The sequence below is a fragment of the Xylona heveae genome (assembly GCF_001619985.1).
Source record: "Xylona heveae TC161 unplaced genomic scaffold L228scaffold_14, whole genome shotgun sequence".
In the NCBI taxonomy this organism is placed as follows: Eukaryota; Fungi; Ascomycota; class Xylonomycetes; order Xylonales; family Xylonaceae; genus Xylona; species Xylona heveae.
In genome coordinates, this window is record NW_017264206.1 from 432,610 (window position 1) to 454,017 (window position 21,408).

The 21,408-nt window shown below is 48.6% G+C and overlaps 9 protein-coding genes across 9 annotated transcripts; 2 read left to right on the forward strand and 7 right to left on the reverse strand.

The window, feature by feature from the left end:
- Positions 1 to 474: 474 nt before the first annotated feature.
- Positions 475 to 2,456, reverse strand: L228DRAFT_215384 (putative siroheme synthase; the record flags this gene model as incomplete). Its single annotated transcript, XM_018330077.1, has 4 exons — positions 475 to 602; positions 759 to 1,526; positions 1,599 to 2,099; positions 2,159 to 2,456. The coding sequence occupies 4 exons, from the start codon at positions 2,454 to 2,456 to the stop codon at positions 475 to 477; spliced, it is 1,695 nt and encodes a 564-aa protein (XP_018184790.1).
- Positions 2,457 to 3,326: 870 nt separating this feature from the next.
- On the reverse strand, positions 3,327 to 5,111 carry L228DRAFT_251351 (SUR7-domain-containing protein). The gene is made up of 4 exons (XM_018333537.1): positions 4,678 to 5,111; positions 4,313 to 4,604; positions 4,080 to 4,262; positions 3,327 to 4,020 (listed from the first exon to the last, which is right to left on the reverse strand). Exons 1-4 carry the CDS (start codon positions 4,688 to 4,690, stop codon positions 3,747 to 3,749), a joined length of 762 nt encoding a protein of 253 aa, XP_018184791.1. The 5' UTR covers positions 4,691 to 5,111; the 3' UTR covers positions 3,327 to 3,746.
- Positions 5,112 to 6,005: 894 nt separating this feature from the next.
- On the forward strand, positions 6,006 to 7,207 carry L228DRAFT_286091 (hypothetical protein; the record flags this gene model as incomplete). The annotated part of the gene is made up of 4 exons (XM_018336415.1): positions 6,006 to 6,071; positions 6,143 to 6,328; positions 6,399 to 6,698; positions 6,753 to 7,207. The coding sequence occupies 4 exons, from the start codon at positions 6,006 to 6,008 to the stop codon at positions 7,104 to 7,106; spliced, it is 906 nt and encodes a 301-aa protein (XP_018184792.1). The 3' UTR covers positions 7,107 to 7,207.
- L228DRAFT_263994 (DASH complex, subunit Spc19) lies at positions 7,091 to 8,081 on the reverse strand. The gene is made up of 2 exons (XM_018334538.1): positions 7,820 to 8,081; positions 7,091 to 7,712 (listed from the first exon to the last, which is right to left on the reverse strand). The coding sequence occupies exons 1-2, from the start codon at positions 7,949 to 7,951 to the stop codon at positions 7,314 to 7,316; spliced, it is 531 nt and encodes a 176-aa protein (XP_018184793.1). The 5' UTR covers positions 7,952 to 8,081; the 3' UTR covers positions 7,091 to 7,313.
- Positions 8,082 to 8,473: 392 nt separating this feature from the next.
- On the forward strand, positions 8,474 to 9,333 carry L228DRAFT_271488 (ATPase, F0 complex, subunit J; the record flags this gene model as incomplete). Its single annotated transcript, XM_018335539.1, has 4 exons — positions 8,474 to 8,510; positions 8,656 to 8,685; positions 9,162 to 9,212; positions 9,269 to 9,333. The coding sequence occupies 4 exons, from the start codon at positions 8,474 to 8,476 to the stop codon at positions 9,331 to 9,333; spliced, it is 183 nt and encodes a 60-aa protein (XP_018184794.1).
- A 3,592-nt stretch (positions 9,334 to 12,925) lies between these two features.
- On the reverse strand, positions 12,926 to 15,717 carry L228DRAFT_49273 (cysteine proteinase). The gene is made up of 7 exons (XM_018336636.1): positions 14,911 to 15,717; positions 14,720 to 14,806; positions 14,588 to 14,651; positions 14,237 to 14,499; positions 13,869 to 14,164; positions 13,331 to 13,780; positions 12,926 to 13,276 (listed from the first exon to the last, which is right to left on the reverse strand). Exons 1-7 carry the CDS (start codon positions 15,457 to 15,459, stop codon positions 13,165 to 13,167), a joined length of 1,821 nt encoding a protein of 606 aa, XP_018184795.1. The 5' UTR covers positions 15,460 to 15,717; the 3' UTR covers positions 12,926 to 13,164.
- A 781-nt stretch (positions 15,718 to 16,498) lies between these two features.
- Positions 16,499 to 17,481, reverse strand: L228DRAFT_49301 (hypothetical protein). Its single transcript, XM_018336637.1, has 2 exons — positions 17,157 to 17,481; positions 16,499 to 17,091 (listed from the first exon to the last, which is right to left on the reverse strand). The coding sequence occupies exons 1-2, from the start codon at positions 17,318 to 17,320 to the stop codon at positions 16,731 to 16,733; spliced, it is 525 nt and encodes a 174-aa protein (XP_018184796.1). The 5' UTR covers positions 17,321 to 17,481; the 3' UTR covers positions 16,499 to 16,730.
- Positions 17,482 to 18,125: 644 nt separating this feature from the next.
- L228DRAFT_49339 (hypothetical protein) lies at positions 18,126 to 18,584 on the reverse strand. The gene has a single exon (XM_018336638.1). The coding sequence runs from the start codon at positions 18,484 to 18,486 to the stop codon at positions 18,238 to 18,240; it is 249 nt and encodes an 82-aa protein (XP_018184797.1). The 5' UTR covers positions 18,487 to 18,584; the 3' UTR covers positions 18,126 to 18,237.
- An 808-nt stretch (positions 18,585 to 19,392) lies between these two features.
- Positions 19,393 to 21,170, reverse strand: L228DRAFT_215321 (putative COP9 signalosome subunit 2; the record flags this gene model as incomplete). The annotated part of the gene is made up of 6 exons (XM_018330074.1): positions 19,393 to 20,144; positions 20,195 to 20,294; positions 20,351 to 20,746; positions 20,800 to 20,860; positions 20,912 to 21,073; positions 21,127 to 21,170. The coding sequence occupies 6 exons, from the start codon at positions 21,168 to 21,170 to the stop codon at positions 19,393 to 19,395; spliced, it is 1,515 nt and encodes a 504-aa protein (XP_018184798.1).
- Between the last annotated feature and the right edge of the window lie 238 nt (positions 21,171 to 21,408).

Consider the following 21,408-nt stretch of genomic DNA (forward strand, 5'->3'; position numbering starts at 1 on the left):
TTGGAATCTTGGACATTTGAAACTAGTAAATACTTTTGCATTTCCTCTTATAAAATGTTGATATGGTATATACTGTGATTTTTACAGGGTACGTATGGTATACCGTATGTTGAATATATATAGGTAGAATGAAAATGAGAATGAGAATATAAATGAGAAATGATACATATTGACAATGATATAAAACGCTCCCGGATTCTGGGACAAGCAGAGTGTGCAAACGAGAAGAAGATAAAAACCAAAGAAAAGAAAAGATAAGAAAAAGAGGACGAGAAAAACAAACAAAAAGAAAATCGTCCAAGGATATAATATCATCTTACAAAATTCCCCGCCGAAAAATGTCAAAATTATCAAAACGCCGAAAATGGTGTTTCGCTTTTGCCAACTTTTGTTTTTTCGCTCTCTGGATGTTTTTTTTTTTAAAAGAAGAAAAAGAAAAAATGCATAAACGAATAAATGAGTAAATGAATAAGGCTAGGACTCGGGCTGGACTTCAACTTCCTTTAGTGAATCCAATGCAGACAAGTCGCCCACGCCGGTGCATGCGGCCATCAAGTCGTCGTAGGATTTGAATCCGTCTTCGACGACCCATTTTCTTTTTGCTTGCTGTTGTTGCGATTGAATGGACTGGGTACCCTTGGACGCGGTCTCGGTGGACACAACATCCGATCCGTTGACAGGAGCAGGAGCAGGCACAGGAGCAGCGGCAGACAAAGGATCAGCAGAGGGCGAGGAAGGTGATGAAGGTGACGATGGACTGGCCGGAATAGGCATCAAAACGTCACAACTGTTCCCCACGACCAACAATCCAGGCGGCCGGCTGCCTTCTTCTTCGACCGCGGCACAGACGTATTCGAGAGTCGTCCTGATGACGCGCTGGTCGGGACAGCTGGCGCGTTCAATGACCGCGCAGGGCGTAGACGCGGGCCATGCTCCTGTAGCGGTGGAGGACACCGGCGAGGTCGGCTTGAAATTAACCAACGAGTCGACCAAGTCTCCCAGGCGGTGCAGGGCCATCAAGAAGACGACAGTTCGGGATTTGACATAGGCCGGGGGATCCGGAGCCGCGCCCTTTCGACCCGTACCGGTACAAACAAGAATCTGATCGGCGACGCCGCGATGGGTAGGCGGGATGGCGGCGAACAAGGGCGCAGAAAAAGCAGATGTAATGCCAGGCAAAACTACAGGTGTGTATCCATGTGCGCGGAAAAAGTCGTATTCTTCTGCGCCGCGGCCATAAATGTAGGGGTCTCCTTGCTTGAGACGAACGACAACTTTGCCGGCTCGTAGACCCTCGAGGCCCATTTCCAGAAGCTCTTCTTGCGCCTTGTCTGCGTTGCCGGGGAATTTGCGCGCAATGTACACTGGTGTCCGCCGCGGAACGAGGTCGAGAACGGGTGCGGGCACGAGTTTGTCGGCAAGAATCAAGTCCGCGGCGAGAATGGCCTTGTGGGTTGCGGTCGTGAGGAGGTCGGGGTTGCCGGGCCCAGAGCCCGCGAGGACCATAAGCCCGCGCCTTGTCAGGTCTTTGGAGAAAGTGATTGATGAGGTGGAGGTTATTTCCTCATCGGCAGAGGTGATGTGGTCGGATGATGTACCGTTTGCTGATTCCTTGTGGCTTGGTCGGCGGCCAGTATAACTTTGCAGAACAGCGTCAACGTCCTTGTCAGAGATACTGGCTAAACGGCGTAAAGGCCAGTATTCGCAGATTTGGCTGAGCCAGCGCATCCGCCGGGAACGAATGGCATCTTCGTCTTCGGGTTGTACAAGTTGATTGAATGTCGCGCTTTGACCGGTCTCGTCTTCTTCGACTTCGAGCTCGCCGCCGTCTGTAGCCTTGCTTCGATGATCTTCTTCCCATATTCTGCGTCGCACCGTACCTAAGCGTTCGACTGCGTCACCAAGCCCCTTGGGCAATGCAGCGGCGATTTCGCGCCGAATGCGAGACGATAATTTGCACCCGCGTCCAGAGGTTGTGATGCCAATCTGCAAAGGGCCATCGGTATGTGTGGAAAGAAGGGTAAATGTGCAGAGATTAGGAGCGTCAGCGACGTTGACTGGGATACGAAGGCGGCGGCAAAGAGATGAGATGTGTGCGCCTAGAATGTATTTGTTATTGTTTGCTCAAGAAGGAAAAATTGTCTTAGGAAAGGCATACTCAATGGATCTTTTGGGCTTAATGTGACAAACACTGCGTCCACTACACGGTCAATCTCTTCTCTGCCCAGCTGCTGGAGGTCGTCCTCCTGAAACTCTCGTTGTATCCATTCCACCTCGCCATCTTCAATGCGCTTTTGCACACTATAATGCAGCTCGGCGTTTGCAGGTGCAATTAGTTTCGGCCGCGCGCCGACATGGACGGATCGCGTACATCTGGCTGCGGCGAGGGGATTCGATCCAATGATAAGGTGAACGTGGGAGGTAGAATCCACGGCAGTGAGAAGAGCTGGTGTCATGCTTGGCAGAGATTGGTATACTGGACGTCGAATTATGTTTTCTTTGCTTCAGATCCACCAACGTCAGCCTTCGGGGCAGGGTCTGCTGCTCTCCTAGATTTCCCGCAGTGGTAAGACAATCGTTGGATATTCTCCTTGAAAGTTTCCAGTGAGCGAGACTGCAGCTATTGAAGATGTTCCATCATCCTTTGCGAGGCAATTGAAAAAGTTCAAAAGTGTATGCTGAATGTTATGACTGAGTGCTCTCCATCCCTGTGGTGGGGCCATGAACTTTTTCTGCCATGAGACACATAAAGGGAGCTTATCGGATAACGCCATCGCCGCCAATGCCTCTTCCGCCTACCAAAGCAGCGATAGAGACCCCTCGGAGAAAGACTCTCCATACTGACAACAGTTAGGGTTGATCCACTATCTCCTCGCCTCCATTACCCGAATCGATCCATCCCACCTTGGCCCGAGGAGATGCTACCGACAAATCGTATGAGTGGTTGATGGATAAAGGCCTCGCTCTTTATAAGCAATGTCATTGGTGAAAAGACCGGGCTGACCCATGGGCGCAGAGGATGCGCGTAGAGCCGACGAGATAGGGGGCCTTTTCGCTGGTTAGCAAGGATGCCGTGTAAAAGTGTGGATTTTACCCGCGGAAAAAGGGACTGGTCACCACACATTTCCGTAGATCAGGAATCAGGGTCTCCGGGAAAAGGAATAATACGAGTGGAATGGGCGGTCATGAAATATGCGGGCAGTCTGATAGGATGAAATTGTCTTCGAAATAGCCAGTTGCATTACGTGGGCACATCCCTGCACAAAATATCATTATGCGAATATCACATGCATGGATTGAACCACGCAATCTATCATACAGAATATGCAGGCTACCAGAATGGGGAATCAAAAGGTGGTTCCTCATGCACTGACCATTGAAACTGATTGATTTAGTGGACTATAGAGATGTTCGTATTGCATACTGTGCATCCTATATATAAGGCATATTACTACACATTAAATACCTAAGGGAGAAGAAGAAAAAGAAACGAAGACATGTTCAGAGGACAGGAAATTGACCTGATCGGAACTCAGACGATATCATGACCCTTCTTCTGCTGCACTTGCAACTGCAATGCAAGGGAATATTGACGATAAAAGGAATTAGGTGTAATCAAGACATGGGAATCGTATGCTCATCAAATCAATCGGTGCAACAATTAAGAGAAGACACCATGGGTATTATATCCAGCTTGTTCAAATACGTTTTCTCCGTCGCGTACATTAGGACACTGCAAGTGCCATTTAAGCGTACTCGTCCTTGACTCGGCGCTGGCTCTCGTTGTCGACGAAGCTGCCGCGCGAACGAGTGCTTCGCTTTCTGCTAAAGAAACTGCCTTTCGAGCGACGAGTGTATGTGGTTTCGCTCTTGCGGCCTACAAGAGCAGTCATACAGAACAAGATTGTCGACAAGAAAAGACAGGCAACGGCAGTCCAGGTGAATGCAAAGGCCCTGACGCCAAGGGATGCAGAGTGGCCGGCGTTTCTAAAGTGCTTTCGGCCGAGGACGTAGCAAGCACTATGATGCAGTTAGTACTTGCAAGCAATGAAAATGATTTGAAGAGATGGGTGACCTACGTCATCAGAGCAGCGGCAATGGTCTGGAAAAAGAGGGACACGGAGCACATGAAGCCAGAGATGGCGCCTCCCAGTCTGCTGCACATGGCAAGCAGTCCCAAAAAGAGGGAACAGATGCCAAAGAAGAGGGCGATCAAGAAGAAGGCGAACATGAACCGCGACATGTAATAATATTTGTGCGTACTTTTACTGTCAGTACGGGGCACACTCAATGACAAAGGCGCATTACATACCCAATAAAGGACGAGGGAATGTCGACTTGGGTTCCAAAGTTTCGTGGCGGGTCAAATGGATAGGCAGGGTGAGACTTTCCGCAGTTCACGTTATTGCCGTTGACGACACCGCAAATGTGGTACATGGTCCATCGCGACACCGTCTGGGCATTGGGAATACCCCGCGTGTTGACCTGGAGGAAGTAGATGTCGTTGAGGGGATTATGGTTCTTTGCTCCACCGAGGATCACGAAGAACATGAGGAGCAGAGCTCCTGCGGTCAAGAAGAGCGACACAAAGGCGATGCCGGGCCCTGAATTTCAAGTCGTAAGCCATACGTGTCCATCATTCAGTAAATTAGGCTGCGAAACATATTTTCAACTTACGTGCTGCACCCATGGTGGGCAGATTTGACTAATGACCGTCGAGAGCAAGTAAAAAGTAACAAGGGAGCAGTCGCCGAATACAGGCGTAATAATATTATTATATCAATATGAAAAAGGTCAATGGAAGATTCAGGTGTAAAAACCCAAGTCAAGACAAATGCTCCAATGTAGGTAAATTGGCGACGAGAGAGGAGAGAGATGCCTGTGAAGTGGAAGAAGAAAAAGGGCTGGAATGTGGGCAAGGAAGGGTTTCATAGGGATGAAGGACACAACGACGTAATGGTTTCCTTTGCACCGCCCAAAGGCCAGGGTTCACCATTTAGAGTCTTTCGGCTATGACTTAAGTAGCCGGTAGCGTACAGAACTACTGTAGAGCGAGGTAAAACGCCCAAGTTTAATTGGGGGCGACAAAGGGAAAAGGTGCGGGATGGACCTAGAGTCGATCGAGGCCCAAGGTTTTGCTCAGACATCATCGATTCCATCCTTCATCCGTCATCGTCACATCCCAGACCTGGATTTTCGTCCTCAACTTCCCTGTTCTTAGGAAACTTCTTGTATTGGTTGCACATTACTGGTTGCATCCTTGACCAGCCGTCGGCCAGAGAGCCAATGATCGCATGACCAGCGAGAGTAAAAGCAAGCTTGGACATGATCATAGAAAACTCTGGTACTCACATACAGTATCATTACAATAATGCCTCTAGCCATGATTTCCATAGCATCTCTTCCAGTCCATTTAGACGGAAGTGGTAAGGAAGAGACGTTATCGAGCTCCCAAGTTGGCCGTGTCCGTCGTGATTCAAGCAACTCTTCAGCCCAGTTGTGGACGAGTCAAGCCACAACCACCTCACCTCAACTCTGACGTCACCTTCTCCTCCTTCACAGAGATACAGCTACCATGGATTCTGATTGGCTGGCAGGCGAGCACAGCCAACTCATCATGTGATTGGTGGTTGATCCCATCCTTGCGCTATGCCCTTTACGTAACCGAATTGAGTTGAGCTTCACAGTTCAATGCCTGTGACGATCCTTGAGTCTAGTAGACCACGGATTGGACAGGATTGAGAACGTGGCATTAGAGCCTCAAAGCTTGACACTTTGAATATCGTAAATTGATTTGATATCGAAATAAAGCCAATGAACTAACAGTTGTGTTGATCGACATCCCTAAACGCCAAGCGTCAACAATCGTGAGCCTACGCCGTCCTGTACTATTTCCTTTTGACTCTTACGAGATCGCTTCCCATAAGCACCTTAATCCACAGCTGACCCCGAATAATAATGTCAGTGTGCCTGATTCGTGCGTAGCATCCTAGCCCTACTGCGTCATGTCAACGGCCCTCTACCCGCCCATCTCGACCGAAGAGCGGATCCAAAAAGAAGAAGAGTCTCTGGTAATGACACATCCGACGCAATATGTCACTTTGATAGCTTCCAGCTTCTGACTCTAGATTTTCCGCAACAGGTTCGTGAGCTAGAATGGCTCCTGCAATCGCTCCAGGAGACGTTGGCCTCTATTCGGGCCGGTCTTGAGGAATGTGTGGCCCTGCTAGAACCCACAGAACCCGGATCGACGCTTGTGCTCTCGTCACAGAGATCGGAGACGATCAAAGGCTTCGTCACACGTGTCGGATCGAGGATCGTCAAAGGAGTACGTTGGCTATGCCTCTGTGGAGACACAGTTGACTTCACCATCGGGCAAATTGCTGATCAATGAGCAGGACATTCATGTGAAGCTCCCTTCTCTGCCTCCACCGCGAGGAGCATCGAGCTACAGGCTGCTGCTCTCATCATCCCCAGACGCACCACCATTTGTGCTCAACCAGCTCTCCACTGCGCGTAATTTGATCAATCAGTCTCTGGATATTGTTGATGTCTCGACGTGGACGGGCGATGCCAAAAATGCAAACTTCATCTCCGGTCAATTGCGCTTGCTCTTTGACTACATACAGGAAGCCAAGCTAGAATTGAAGGGCTTGACGACCCAGGGCAATTGGTGGGACGATCCTATTGACGAGAGGGTGCGTGTGGTTTTTTTCCGAAGCTATCGTTACTGGCTGACCCGCGTCTCATAGGTATTCGACCCCCCGCTACCCTCAAATGTGGCTTTCCATCTGTCCGTGTCAGACGCTGCACTGGAGCTCTCCCTACGCACATTAGACCCTGCCCACGCACCGCCAGATACATTTTCAGGCTTCAGTCTACGTGACCGTCTTGCCTCGGCCATTGGTGCTACACGAAAACCCGACCACGATGAGGCAGAGGAAGAGTTTCAATACAGGGGAAAGGCAGTAAAAGTGAAAGAAAAAGTAAGGGTACAGAGCCAGGACCCGAGCCTCTTGGCTATCATGGCAAAGCTCAGCGCATTGGAACACAATGTGGCAGTAAGCCGTAAGTCTCTTGACATTGTCATGGGAAACGAGGACTAGCATTGTCTTCCAAGCAAGTAGATTCTATTCACAAAGCTTCATACAATTGAGATACCCATATAGCAATATTCTGGCAGAAATCCTCCTTCTGCAACGCCTCCAAACCTCTTCACAATCAAATCAATGATAAATTTTGGCACCGTGTTGCCAATCCCAATTCGAAACGCCAGGTTATGCAAAAAAAAAATGTAAATCTCTTCTCCGTGGTCACTGCGCAGCCATACTCATTCTCAATTGCCTTTCTCTCTGCTGTGCCTGTAACTCTAGTGTTTCCACTGCGTAGCTCAATCTTTGCTTCTTCTGGCGCAAATGTTTCAGCCTCAACGCTTCGACGCCAGTTCCTCTATTCGACTCCGTTCCTCTTCCGCTGATGCCATAGCCCATACTCTTCCGACTTGACGCAGATGATGACGGTTGCTTTCCATACGCCTGCGACAGCCGCACCTCTTGCAGCTCTGCCTTTGCAATAAGAGATTGTTGACGTCGTTCGAGCTTGTCGAGATGAGTGCTCACGCGGTCGAGAAGACGTGTCACCTCGGGTCCAATCTCATCGAGAAGATCTTGTTGTGCAGCTTGCAGTTCCGATTCCGATATCAGTTCAAAGTGCTGGGTTTGGTAGTTAGCACAGAACGTCCAGATTTGTGGTGCAGATTGGAGGAGCAAAGGCGTCATGACCAGTAAATTGCTAACGAAAAAACAGATTATACACGTACCCTTGTTGTCTGCAAAACTTTTGATAATCGCGGGAAATCACGCACGCCAGAATCGAGGACCGAAATGGATGATTCGAGCAGCTGCTTGGAAGATTGCAGCGACGCAACGCATCCTGCGAGGGACGAGGACATTTCGTTCCGCTTCTTTAAGAGTTCTCTATACTGAACGTAACTTGTAGTATTGTATGGCGGGGCAGGCTGAATGATTTCGTCGATTATAAGTTTCTCTGACGGTTTGCAACCCCACTGTTTACACTCTTTCTGCCAGCCTTATCGACATGCTGTTGGTGTTGTGGTCCTTCGGTCCCCTCGGTCGCGCCTAGCACGCTACGCAATACCGTAGAATCCACTAACGCAGCTTTGTCGCCTTTGATTGTGCGGTACTGAGGTACATTCACTCCACACAAAATTAACTCGTTAGTAGCACTCAATTCTGTACCGGAGAAAGTACATCTAAAGCAGCACCACAATAGGCTTAAAGCAGCACTGGATCCAATCCCGGCAACCCGCAACGAAAGCTCCTCGCCATCAACCTCCGACCCGACGCAACGCAACGTCGAACTGCCTTCATCTATCCGGTCCCCGCGGAGTCTCAATTGCATCCTACAACGTCCCATCTCCCTCCTTCTCCGCTCTTCGTATCAGAAAACCAAAATGTCTCTTCTCGGCAAGAAGTTCCCGGCGCCCGTCGGTGCGTATTTCCCGCTTGGTCCTTAGGATCTGTAATCCCAACGGCCTGCTGTCTTGTCTCATTGCCAGAACAATCTCGTCTCTAGGCAATTGCGGAGTAGCAATCGTTGAATTTGGATCAATGGCTAACGTTATGTTGTGTACAGCCAAGCCAATGGCTCCTTTCTACGCTGCCGGTATGTTGAATCGATCGAGGTGGATGTGTCGGTTGGGTCGAGGCATATTGTCTCGAAGTTATAAATATCGGAAATCGAGATTTCGATTGTGTTTTGTCAATGCGAAGTGCCTGAGCTTCAATCGCCGGATGTCGGAATCGAATGTCGAATGTCAAATGTCGAATTATCAATTGAGTCCGCCGATCCATATCGATATAATCTATCGCGAAAAGAAAAGATATCCAGATGCGAGGCCTTTAAATACCGAAAATCAACGAAGAAAGACGGCTGCAACATATAATCTATTCGTCTCCGATTGGAAGGCAGCAACATCACAAACCGGATGGGAAATTGATATGAATTACCACTACGCGGTCCTACGACGATTGAAGCTCATTATCGCCTTTGTTTGACGGAATGGAACACTTCACGATGCTCACCGACACATTGCACCTCAACATTTATGAGGCACACGATAAATGCTAACTGCTATCTAGGCGCCATCATCTTCTACGGCATTGCTTCCTTTGCTGATGCCCTCGCCAACAGTATGTATTCCGCAACCTTGACTCGCTATACAGCAGCACACTAATAACCTTTGCAGCCGACGAGTACAAGAACGACCCCCGCAACCCCGCTGCCAAGACGCAGAAGCCTGCCGGACACTAAATCTTCTCGCCTTCTTCTCTTCTCCACTACCAGCATGCCCATTGCCAGTTACGTCTTTTTGTAGATAGGCTTTCTTCTGCAGCTAGGGGCGGAATGTAATGGACATGTTTCTTACGATACGATAGAATGGTAGTCTTTTGTCAACGTGTTGCGCGGAGAGGAACTGTGTGTGACTGTGGTAGACCGCAGAGGGAGAGCGTGTTTGTGTGTTTCATTTGCAAAACACTCGTCTCATGTTACATTCAAACCGCATGATATAGAGAGTGAGCTTGTGCGAGGACAATGAAAGATGTATAACTACCTACTGTGATTATTTTTGCGTGATGTTTATCATCGATCGTCTTATTTTCGTGTCCGATTTATCATTTAGATACTTCTATGCCTTCCGCCTTTCGCCTTTGTCCTTATTCCTTACTTCCGTACATTGCTTGCATCCTTTTTTGCCAGTTTTTTCCAATCCTTATATTTGTTCACTTATCCATCCACTCTTCTAGCCTTTCATTTATCATCCAGCCATCTCTCACTTCTTATGTATTCTTGTTTCTTTTTCCCCTTCTATTCATTCGTCTGCTCGTCTGCTCCAGACAAGAATTCATGCATTTCATCAGACGTCCGTATCGTGCCAGATATTCTGTTAAGTTCTTTTCCATTCACCCTCCATGTCTCCATTTCTCCATATCTTCTATCCTCTATCTCCTTTATCTATCTTCTATCTTCTATCTTCATACCTGCCCGAATCATCCCACGACACACCTGTGTAACTGTCTCCTTGGTTGTTCTAGCAATAGCTAGTACAGCAAACATCCTATCCCTCTCCCATCTTTCTTCCTCCCATTCTCTTCTCCTTCCTGCTTATTTCCCAGGCACCTCCCACCTACCTTCTACCCGTGTTCTACCATTTCTTCTATTTCTTCCATTTCTTCCATTTCCACCATCGTTGCCCTGATTGAGTCTACATCTTGTTTCGCCCGAATACGCATTACGCCCCACTCATCCCCTATCTTTTCCCCCTTGTTCAGCATTCAGTTTCATGCGTACACTTCATAATGTTGACTTTGATGTACTAGTCTCTATTCTTATTGAATCCACATTTTGTATACCCCGTATCATATCGAGCGTGGACGCCCCATCTCCTTTCGTTTTTTTTTTTTTTTTTTTTTTTTTTTTTTTTTCGTTTGTTTAGCGTTTCAGAATTTCAGCATTTCAGTTTGTTTTAGCCTTCACCCTTTACCTTTTATTTTTTACGTTTTACCTTTACCTTTACCTCTACCTTTTGCCCTTACCTTTACCTTTACTCTGTACCCTCCGCAACGTCGACTCTATTTGATGCCTAACTTGGTATTCTACGCTGCTATGCCTTGACTAACATTATAGAGAAAAGGGGCGAGGCGGGGATATGCTGAGAGCTGAGAACTAATCCTGCCTGCTGATTACTGACGCTGACTGCTAACCATTGATTGTTGACTCTGGATGCTGAGAATCAATGCCTAATGGCTGATGACTACGACTGACGACTAACGGCTGAGGTGAGGCTTACGTTGATGTTGAGGTGAGGTGAGATTAAGATCGAGGTTAAGTTTCTGAAACAAATTTTATGAAACAAAGTACAAAACACAATGGAAATGAAAATGAAAATGAAAATGAGATATGACATGTATCATTCCAAACACAACCACACACATACACACACACATACACACTCTCTCTCTCCCCAGACAGAAAGACAGACAAGACAGAGAGCATAGTATACTTATCATGTATCATGGCATCATGATATCACGATATCATAACATAGTCATGTTTCACGTTTCACGTTTTGCATTTCGTGACTGCATGTTTCAGCGTGGTGACTGGTCAGCATATTCAGCCTGGTCCGTCTAGTCAGCAAAAACAAGTCCAAATGTCCAAAACTAAATGACAAGAACTCTTTTTGGAGGTGGGAAAGAAAAAGATAAAAGACTAAACGTCTGCATGGTCAGCAAGCAAGCAAGCAAGCAATGGGCTTGGTCAGCAAACATGAGTATACTGTATACGAATATACGAATATACGAGTAGTCTGGAGTCTGGACGTAAGATTACATATGTGGACCACTGTATGGTGTACCAGGCTATGAAACGCTTAGATTGTCAGATCGCCAAGTCGTCAGAGTGTCAGAGTGTCAGAGTATCAAATATACAAGGCACAGATTCCATGCCTCTCTGATTCATTGCATGTAAGTGGTTCAAAAATATGTCACGCGCATGTCCTTTTTTCCAATTCCTTCCATTTCTATTTCTATTTTCTGCACAGGCCATGGGATTAGATAAGGGGGGGGAAATGGAGAGGAAGGGAAAACGAAAAGAAACAAAAGGCAAGAAGGGAAAAGAAGGGAAATAGAATCAGAACCGTTGCCCAAAATCATGTTTTTATGCGGTATGAAGAGACGATCTACGAACCACGGACCAGGGAACGACGATGCTAGTATCCAAACGCCCGCGACGGCATCAAAGAGTATTACATTTACGGTCAAATACGGAATGTAAGAACGATGATATCCACGTCAAATGATGATGATAGTGTAAAATATAAGATGATAGTCGTAAAATATAAGATAATAGTATAATATAATATTAATTACGTCTCTACGTGAACCTATATTCCGCCCTGCATCTGCCTTCAAGCAGTGACCAGTGACCAGTGACCTCCACAAAGACTAATCAACTAAAAGTCAAGACTGCTTTGAAATCTCAGAATGGCCTCGCCTCCCTCAGGTCCTTCGGAAAAAGAAACTTCTAGCCTTAATAAGGTCCCGTGATGTCTCACAGGGCAGCATCGCACTGCATATCCCCTTGTTTCAAGTTTAAGCTGATCTGATCTGACCCGAGATGTGAGATATGAGATATGATATCCGAGATCTGACAGTAAGCCTGCAGAGGCCTAGAGCTCTGAACCTTCTAGTAAGTCTAGCTCCCTTTTCCGTCCTGGCCGCTCTAATAGATCCTCTTGTTCGTGTCTTCACACCACCTCCCGGCGCCTCTCGGCCTTCTGAGGCAAAAACGCAATCCACTTGCTTCTTCTTAGATCCTTGAAACGCACTCCGTCTATTTCAGCGGGGCTAGCCCTCCCTGCTCATGCGGCCATGCTTAGGTCTGCCCTCATCCTCCGCTCTTAAGTAATTAAGAATAAGATGAACAAAAGTCAAAGTCAATAGCTGCTGTAATAGACCAAGACGTGAAGGGGAAAACATAAAGAAATGACGAGTCTTGAAAAATAGAAGCCTAAAGGATAAGGATATCTTGGTAACTTGCAAAGAAAACAAGAAAAAAAAAAGAAGAAGAAAGTGCGGTAATAATTTTAATAATGAAGAAACCATCTCAGCCACACCACAAGCAAATCAACGCAATATATCGTGGACATGAAAATAATAATCATAATAAATGCTCAGACTAATGGCACGAAATGAGCAGAGACCAGATGATTATGAAATATAGTCTTTAAAAGAAAAGCAACGCTGATAATCAGCAAGTCATCAAGTCGTTAGTTTGTCGTGCAGCGGCGTAAGTGGATAAGCAGATAGATTGATGGGATAAAGGTGGAGATCGTGAGCGGCATGGTCATAATGTAAATTTGGGTTGGATGGAATATATGTGATAATTGGGAGATTATTTATTGGTCGAAAATGGAAGGGAGGGCATGAAGATGCGAAATGGGAGATTTGATGATGCGACGTTGACGCTCATGGGAGGTTGGTCGTCAATGGTAACGGATCGAAATTCATAGATGTTCACTGGCAAGGTAGCGTGCTGCTGCGATGACCCTGGTCCGCGGTGTCAAGCCAGCATCGTCATGTATCAATGCCGAATTTGATCCGGTGATTTGCTTTCCGATTTAATTTCCGTCTCAGGCGTCCACATCTCCGGTTGAAATTCGGAATTCAAAAAGTGTGCCGGATTGTAGTGAGAACTGAATCAACATTAAATTACAAGTTAAACTAAAGACCACTATTGGTGAACCTACTTTCGAAATGTTGCCGTTTGGCATGGAAGGTTTGCCGGCGGCGCCGGTGTAAATTCCGCTTCATACTCGTATTTGGACGGTCGGAAACTGGGCGTTGTGGCCGTCGGAGTAGGGCTTATGGGCAAAGCACTTGGTGTCATTGATGGTTGAGGCACCGTAGGTTCGGCAGCGGGTGCAAAACTTGTCGGCATCAGCGATAGCGAGCCCAAACCTCCATACCCAGTCAGGCCGGACAGGCCCGATAGACCCGACAGGCCCGAGGGCACACCAGGGACAAAAGACATGCCAGGGATCTCGGCGAACCACGGGTTGAACTGGCCATAGGTCGACGCCATCGGTACATCGCGAATAGGGGAAAACGACTCGAGATCAGAGACGAGCTGCACTTGTGTCGCGGCAGAAAGCAATTCTGCAACATCCTCAACTTTGTAAAGAATATCATAATGACCCCTTGATAATGTTAAAGTTAGCCATCATTGTCTTCAACCAGATATTGCCGACATAATCTTGCGCCCCTATTGGCGAGGTGCGGACGTACGGTCTGTATAACAGTCTCATGGTTGCTGCGTCTGGAAAGACGGCCTCTCCCGCCGAAGTTTCTAGCTCAAAGCGGATCGTATTAACTTCTTCTCCGGCGCTTCGGTCCAGGTAGAGGATTTCTACTGCGAATCCGGCCGACTTTATAAGACAGTCAATCAACGCGTTCATTCCGACATGCTCAATCTCAACCTGGTAAGGTTCAATCTGGGTTGCACAGTATTGTTCCACCGTCTTATCCGGGATAAACGGTTGATAAGCATCGGCGTGTGTTTTCATCCATGCGCTGGTAAGTAACTGTCAAGGCACCGTTAATGAATTGTTCCCCAAAATTACATCTCAATAAAAAGATTATGATCATGGGCCTACCCTAAAGTGAGTGATGATGGCATTCGATATGGAGGAGTCGTTGAATTTGGCCAAAAGAGCGGCTCCATCATCAGTGACTGGGACCCATGAGGCAACTTCTCGAAGTAGCAGAATTGTCTCTTCGACAAAGTCCTCATAAAGATGTTCTTGGAAGCCGGCAACGTTTAGGAGATTGTTGAGCGACTTGAGTCGAGCCTCTTCTGCAGCAATTTGATTCTTGTCCCCGAGTCTCAATAGGGTTTCAAAGTAACCAAAGGCGATTGCTATGAACACACGAGATGGGTTAACAAGACTGACAAACTGCAAATAAAAACATCTTCAGCAAACGGCACCCGGGCTCGAGCAGCGTACCTCGCCAACCACAATTTCCATCTCCTTTGACCGTTCGATAATGAGAGAATTTCTGGGGTAGTGCCTGTGTGAAAGAAACAAATGAACATCCAGTAAATACGTCAAAGCGTCAACAGAACTTCAAGTCCTCACCCTTGTCTTGCGAACAAATGCTGGATCGGCGTTGGCATATTCGGCGGTAATGGCCTGACTCGATTGGCGCTTGCCGACGAGAGGACCCTGCGTGTGTGGGGGACGATCAGAACTTCGTTAATTCAAGACGGGGGGGCGTTTTGCTTTTGCTGGGTATATCCAAGTCCAGCAACGACGCTAATATCACTCACCTGAACGTCTGGTTCATATTCGCTCGAGAGCTTCTGCAGAGTGGCCAGCTCCTCGTCGGACTGCATGGAGCCCATCTTGTAGCGGGTCGACGAGGGATGCGGTTGTGGTGGTGGTGGTGGTGGTGGTTGTTGATGTTGACAACAGAGAGCTGGGGAGGTAAAGTAGCTTAGGGCGGTAAAATCCGACGGGCCGAAGGAGATGGAGTTGGCGGGTCCGCTAACTGGACCCGGAGCGGGAACTCCAACTGGCACCCTCACTGGCATCACTGCTGTAGTCACTGGGGTGGATCCTTGAACCAGTCTCTGCACAGCGACCACATTCGACGACGACAGCGTCGAGGAAGACAGATTTGACGATGGCAAGCCCGATGATGAGGATACTGCTGCCGCCGCTGCCGCTTTGTCGGATGATGACCAATCCCCTGGATTAAGGCGCGTTATCAGTTCGGTTCCTGGGCCTGATCCTCTTATTTCCCCTGCCCCTTGACCTAGGTCGTGGTATCTGTAAGGGCGGGCCACATTCACGGCCGCAAAATGTTGCACGTTCATTGCCCCACAATCCAATAAGAAGAGCAGCGCAAAAGAAAAAACCTTGGTACGTGCTTGTGTGTATACGCACGCGTGCGAGAGAGTTGTGTGTGGTGGGGGGTAATGTAAGTATGTGTGAGCGAGAAATGTGCCAAATAACGGGTAGAGATCGTGATAGATAAAGAGATGGAGATCAATATAAGGAGCCAGCAATAAATCGGTCAAGAAACAGACAAGCTAGGAAATTGGGTTTGCGATCGACGCGGTTCATGCAATCTTTATCAGGGTCCCGGTCTGGTTTTCCTCAGCAAGCTTGCAGGACTCGGGGCAAGGGAGAGAGGAAAGAGAGGAAACGAGAAGAATGGGCGCTTTATGATGAATTGGGGACGCAACGTCTCTGAACCCCCGTCCAGGCCGATCTGATCGAGCTTGTCAACGGGTGAAACGAGCGCCTGGGAGAGTGTCTCATCTGGGCCTCAGAGCTCCATTTTCTACAAACAGAAGGGGGCATTCATCACCTTTTCTCACGGGCCGAGTATGCCTGCAACCGGTGACGGAAGAGACGTCTATGATTCTGAGGCTTCCCGGGGCCTCGATAGACTATTCTTTTTGCTTGCCGTAAACGCCAGGTCCCGATGCTCTTTCGCGCTTCTTGCCTATTTCCTCTCCCTTCAGCCTTTTTTTCTTTATGCGATTCCCTTGTCTTTCCGATATATCACCAGCTGTGGAATGAGCTTAAGCATTCAAAGCCGACAGCATCACAATATGTTCCCTGTATGGTACCTGATTGTCTTCAAGCAAGCATACTTCCATTCGAGTCAAGAGTAGATGCTCCTGGGAAGCAGCCAATGTCTACGATGCTCGCGGCGGGCGTAATTAGCTCCCGCCACAGTCTGTCTTTTTCCCCTCCCACCCCTGGATAGGTTGATGCGCTAGGGGACCTTGGACCCACGGCGGATGATGCAAAAGGGAAAGCAAAAGAGAGAAACGAGGCAAGGCATTACGATCGCTAGGGCACACACTCATAGGCGGGGGGGTTGAAAGCCAAGGTGGATCCGCGACAGAAAGCCCAGAAGACGGAGAAAAGTTGAGCGAGCGGGGGTGTTTGGCGAAAGGCCACAAAAGTGATTGAGAAAGCAAGCCCCATCTCGTGTCCGATCCGGACTATGGCACCCAGAAGACCAGGGGCCGAGCAGTACACATGCAAACGCGCGCCAAAAGGCACATTATGCATGACCAGACTTTGGGGAAGGGGGATGAAGGGTGGGAGAGAAAAAGGTCAGCATGGGAGCTCACATCGTGGCCGGCCTCAACTTGAACAGTGCGCGCGCACGGAATATCCCAAGAATACAAGTCAGAGCTCCATGAAAGATCCGGGACCCTAGCAGCCCCATCCATCTTTCCATGATCATGGATCCCTGGAAGGGCCGAGGGCGTTCAGGACCGTGCCTTGCGTGCGGATCAAACAGCCTGACGAAAGAATGTATGAGATAGTCGAGCCCCGATGCCATGGCAGATGACGGGTTCACGATTGCCCAGGTGGGAATGTTAGACCGGCACGATGCTGAAAACGTGAAAAAAGCGGAGACCCATCGGTGTGTGCTAAGCATCTTCATCATCATAGTCATCACCGCCTTCTGCTTCTTTTTTGATCTTCTTCATCTATTAACTACTATCAATCATCATGTAAGATTCACCGGCGTCTTGGAAAGACGCACCTTATGTATGTGCAATGTCCCTGCCCCCTGTACGGTACACGTTCTTTTGAAGATAACCATGCATCGATTGTCTGAGCTTCCCGTCCCAGCGGAGCGTCTGGGGCCTTTCCGGGACCCGCGAAACCTAAGCCAGCCTCACACGCCCATGACCATGCCCTGGTCATGTCCAGCGTCGGACAGACAGCCAGCCAGAGAAGGAGCTAAGGTGACCAGGCTTCCTAGTTCCTAGTTCTTCGCGATTGGCGCCATTATTGTGGAGCCCTGGTCGATTAGCATTGCCGTATAGTGACAGTGACAAATTGAAGAGCGGAATTGACGCATCTTGCGTAGGCCATCGAGTTGGACAACCTTCAAACGTAAAATTACCTTGAAAAACGTGCAATTGCAGAAGTGGAAAATACATCGCGTCCCTATTGAGTCTCGTGGCATTAGTAAGGCGTACAATATTATTTACCTTTCTCGGCAAAAAAAAAAAAGAACGAGCACAATGAAAGAAGAGGTCGTGGAATGCTCAAAGTGGACTGCATGGCTCAAGAGGGTTTCTTGGTGCGACCCAAAGTCATGTGCGACGTCAGGACTGGGGGACCAATGGGACTGTCTCTTGTCCAAGGAGAGGAAGATGCGCGACGGAGATGCCGAAAGGTGTTGGTGCCCCCAGAAATGTGATGGGTAATAAAACACGCCCACGACTCCCACATACACGCCTGCGCTCCCCCCCCCCCCCCCCCTCCACGAATGGCAGGCAAGAGAACGAGGATTTAGAGAAGAGCAGTTGGCCAAGGGTAAGAGAGAGTGAGCGAACAGAGACATGGCGACCAGCACAAAAAAACAATGAGGATGATGAAAGTAATGATTAATAATGATGACCACGACACGCCAAGTAAATTTAGAAAAGGCGACTCCGACACAAAATATGACACCAAAAACTAGATTGGGGCATCTCTCTGCCCTTGCACGACCTCGATAGTACTCTACTTGACTTGTCCGTCTCTTGCGTACCCCAGCAGAATGATGGTGATGCCTCGGCTTGTCAACCCCGACCGACCAGGGGGGTTTGAGAGGAGGAAGAGAAAGAGGGAGACTAGGAGCAAGGTATACAACAGGGCACGGACACAGTATTAAGATGTGTTAGTGAAAAGCATCCGTTGGCATTACTAGAAGCAGAAGCAATCGTAGTGGGCAACTGTAGCAGGACTAGTCGCAGCAATAGCAGCAGCAGCAGCTTTAACAAGAACATCGTCATCGTCATGATCATCAAGAAAAAGCAATAAACGAGAATGAATTGGCGTCGTTGATCAACATCAATTGTCGGGTCTCGCTCGGGCTCCATCTACAGTGTACTCCGTAGTGCTTCGTACCGCATAGTGGAGCTTTTCCCGAAAGCAGTCTGGCCTGCCTTAACTACCCTTAGGTCCCTTAGTTAGCGCATTGTAAGGAACCCCCCCGACACGCACGGCCGCCGCGATGGGAGACGGACATGGGAACGACGACCCGCCATAGTGGAAAGGGGATCGAGCATATCTGACTACATATCGCCAAACTCATCTTGATCACGCCTCTTACTCCTCCCCCATCCACCTTCCCTCATCATCCTCCGAAGATCTGGCAGTGCCATGCTCTGTAACAAGCCGGTCCTGGTCCCCCAGCGAATACACAGTAATGTCAAAGCTCTGCCTTTGTTGTTTTCTGTCGTCCCTTGATGCTGGGACCGGCGACCCGCATCAGCCAGTCCAAGCACACCAACCAGTCCCGTCGCAGATTCCCGCCGTAGAGAGATTGACGCTCCGTAAATCAGGAACCGGGTCAAGGCAGACATCCTTGATCGGAATTTGAGACCGCTCCCCTCAAGCAGGAACGCCCGACTCCGTGGACCTTAAACCAAACCGCATAGAGCCTGCCGCAGACCGTGTGTAAAAATGATGCGTGTTAAAAATAAGAATGTGAAAAATAAGGGTGCGACGGCAAACAAAGGGAAAAAAGAAAAGAAAAAAAGTATCTCTAACAAACAAAAGATGCATCCTTCCTTTCCCCGTCACCTTTGCTTCCCCCTCTCCCCGATGCGTGTCGCCCCCCGCCCCACTTTCGCGGGCTTTCCCGAGCCTGCTGTGGTGACACATGCACAACAGGCACGATCGCGCTCGGCTCCAAGCTCCTGACTCCTGCCCGTTCACCTCGCCGAAAGCTGGCCGAGAAAGAAAAGCAAGACATTTGAAGTGGAGAGCAAACGAGACTTTCTTCATTTAACACCGGGCGCCGGCGGCCTCGCCGCCATGAGGCCCCGAGCCTTGAAGCCGCCCTTCGGCCTGCCTGGACCGCCCGTGAATTTGGATGCGTGCAGTGATCCCGCAGCTTCCCCAATGCCAGATGAGTGGCCGACGCCAGCAAACGGCGACTCCTCTGAGTGGAAACCTTCGCCCTCATTCAGAATGGTGTTCAAAAGCGAACCAATGGCCGAGCTCCATTCGCGCATAGCTTGGGTGCGACCGAGATCGCTATTGACCTCCACCTCAACAGTCCCATTCTCTTGATTGACTTTGGCCTGGAGCTTCTTGTCCACGATTAGAAACCCGATGATGTCCTGTACTTCTGGAACCGATATCCTCAACTGCTTGGCCACAAAAGCAAGGGTGAACCGGGTATACGGGGCGATCAATTTGAGCACGGCCTTGGTTCTCATGTTCCGCGTGACTTCGTCGATATTCTCAGCAATAAATGGATCATTCAAAACATCCTGGTTGTGTTGAAGGATCGATTCGTATCGGTGAATGTCGTCTCGCTGATACGCGTCGACAAGATCGGTCATAGCGGCGATCCGCGGATCATTTTTGTAGGGTTTCGTCTCCTGCGAATCGAAGGGGTTGATGTCGGATTTGACCAACATGGTAGTCAAGACCAGGTACTTGAGCACTTGAATTCTTTGTAATGACCCAGCTTCGTCGTAGTTTCGGAAGGAATCGAAAAAATCGCTCTGCGCTTCCTTCCAATTCTCTGGACCATGATCAGCATGGTGTATCTCTATCATGGAGGCTGAAGCGCACCTTCACTCATATGCATCTTCCCACCACATTCGCGGATAATCCCCATAATCTTCGGGTGCGGAACGGCCGATCGCACCTTGAGAGCGCGCTGATAAAGAGCCTTTTGAATCTGAGTTACGATATGCTTCGCTTTCGACGGCAGAATATATGACGTACCTTGAGTCGTTTATTATTCTTAGTTTCCGCATACATTTGGATTTCCAAGGCATAGACCTCAAGAGAGTATGTTCCCTTGCTTGGATCATCTGTTCCATCATCTCTTTGACAGGCCTTGTGCAACTCGCGCAATTTCTTCGACAACTGTACGTAGTCTTTGCGATCTAACCAAAGCCTCGCCAGCTTAATATTTGTCTTCAGCCAGAGCCGCTCGTTATTTGTGCTTTGAAAGGAGGCTAGCGTTTGTGAATAGAATTCCTCCATGCACTGGTAAGCTCCCTCATCTTCGGACGCCTTTTCGATGAAATCGAGCATGTTATTGATAGACTTTTCGGAGTCGTTGCGAGTAACAGCAGATTTGACGTATGTGAGCAATTCTCGATAATGCTCAATGGCCTGCAGCGACATGTGAGCATCCCATGGTTTGTTACGAGCGGGGTCTGGCTGACCTGTTGATACCGACGGAGCTTGAATTCAAGCTTTATGGCCTGCTTCAGTCCTTTGAAGCCCCTACAGTTGATCAGTCAAGGAAAACAATTGTCCGGTATGTCCTCTTCGTACCAGTCTCCCTTCTCTGGCTCCAACGTTGGAACGCCTAAGAATTCATCGATTGCTTCTTCCGGGTAGTCGACCTTCATTTGCTTGGCATTGTAGTATTTGTTTTCGATATCGACGTCTCCGCCATCTTCCTCTTCGTCCTCATCCTCATATTCAAAATCGTATCTAGTTTGCCGTTAGTGGTTGCCTTAACACAGACTCCCGAAGTTGCAACTTACTGTTCCTGATCAGAATCTTGCATGAAGTCATCGTCGTCAGACATTGTTATCGCGGTGGTAAATGGGTGCTGTCAGTGTTCCAAGTGCAGACCTATGAGAAGATCGAAGCAGAGCAAGGACAGCGAGATCGTATTGAGGACTTGAATCTCTGTCGTGAGTTATGTTTGTGTCTCGAGTGGAGTTTGTGGTGAGCCAGCTGCCTAGTTCTAGCTACCCACTATTTGGACAACAACCGATAGCGATTACGGATGCCGAGTTGAGCTCTCGCTAGTCTCCTCCACG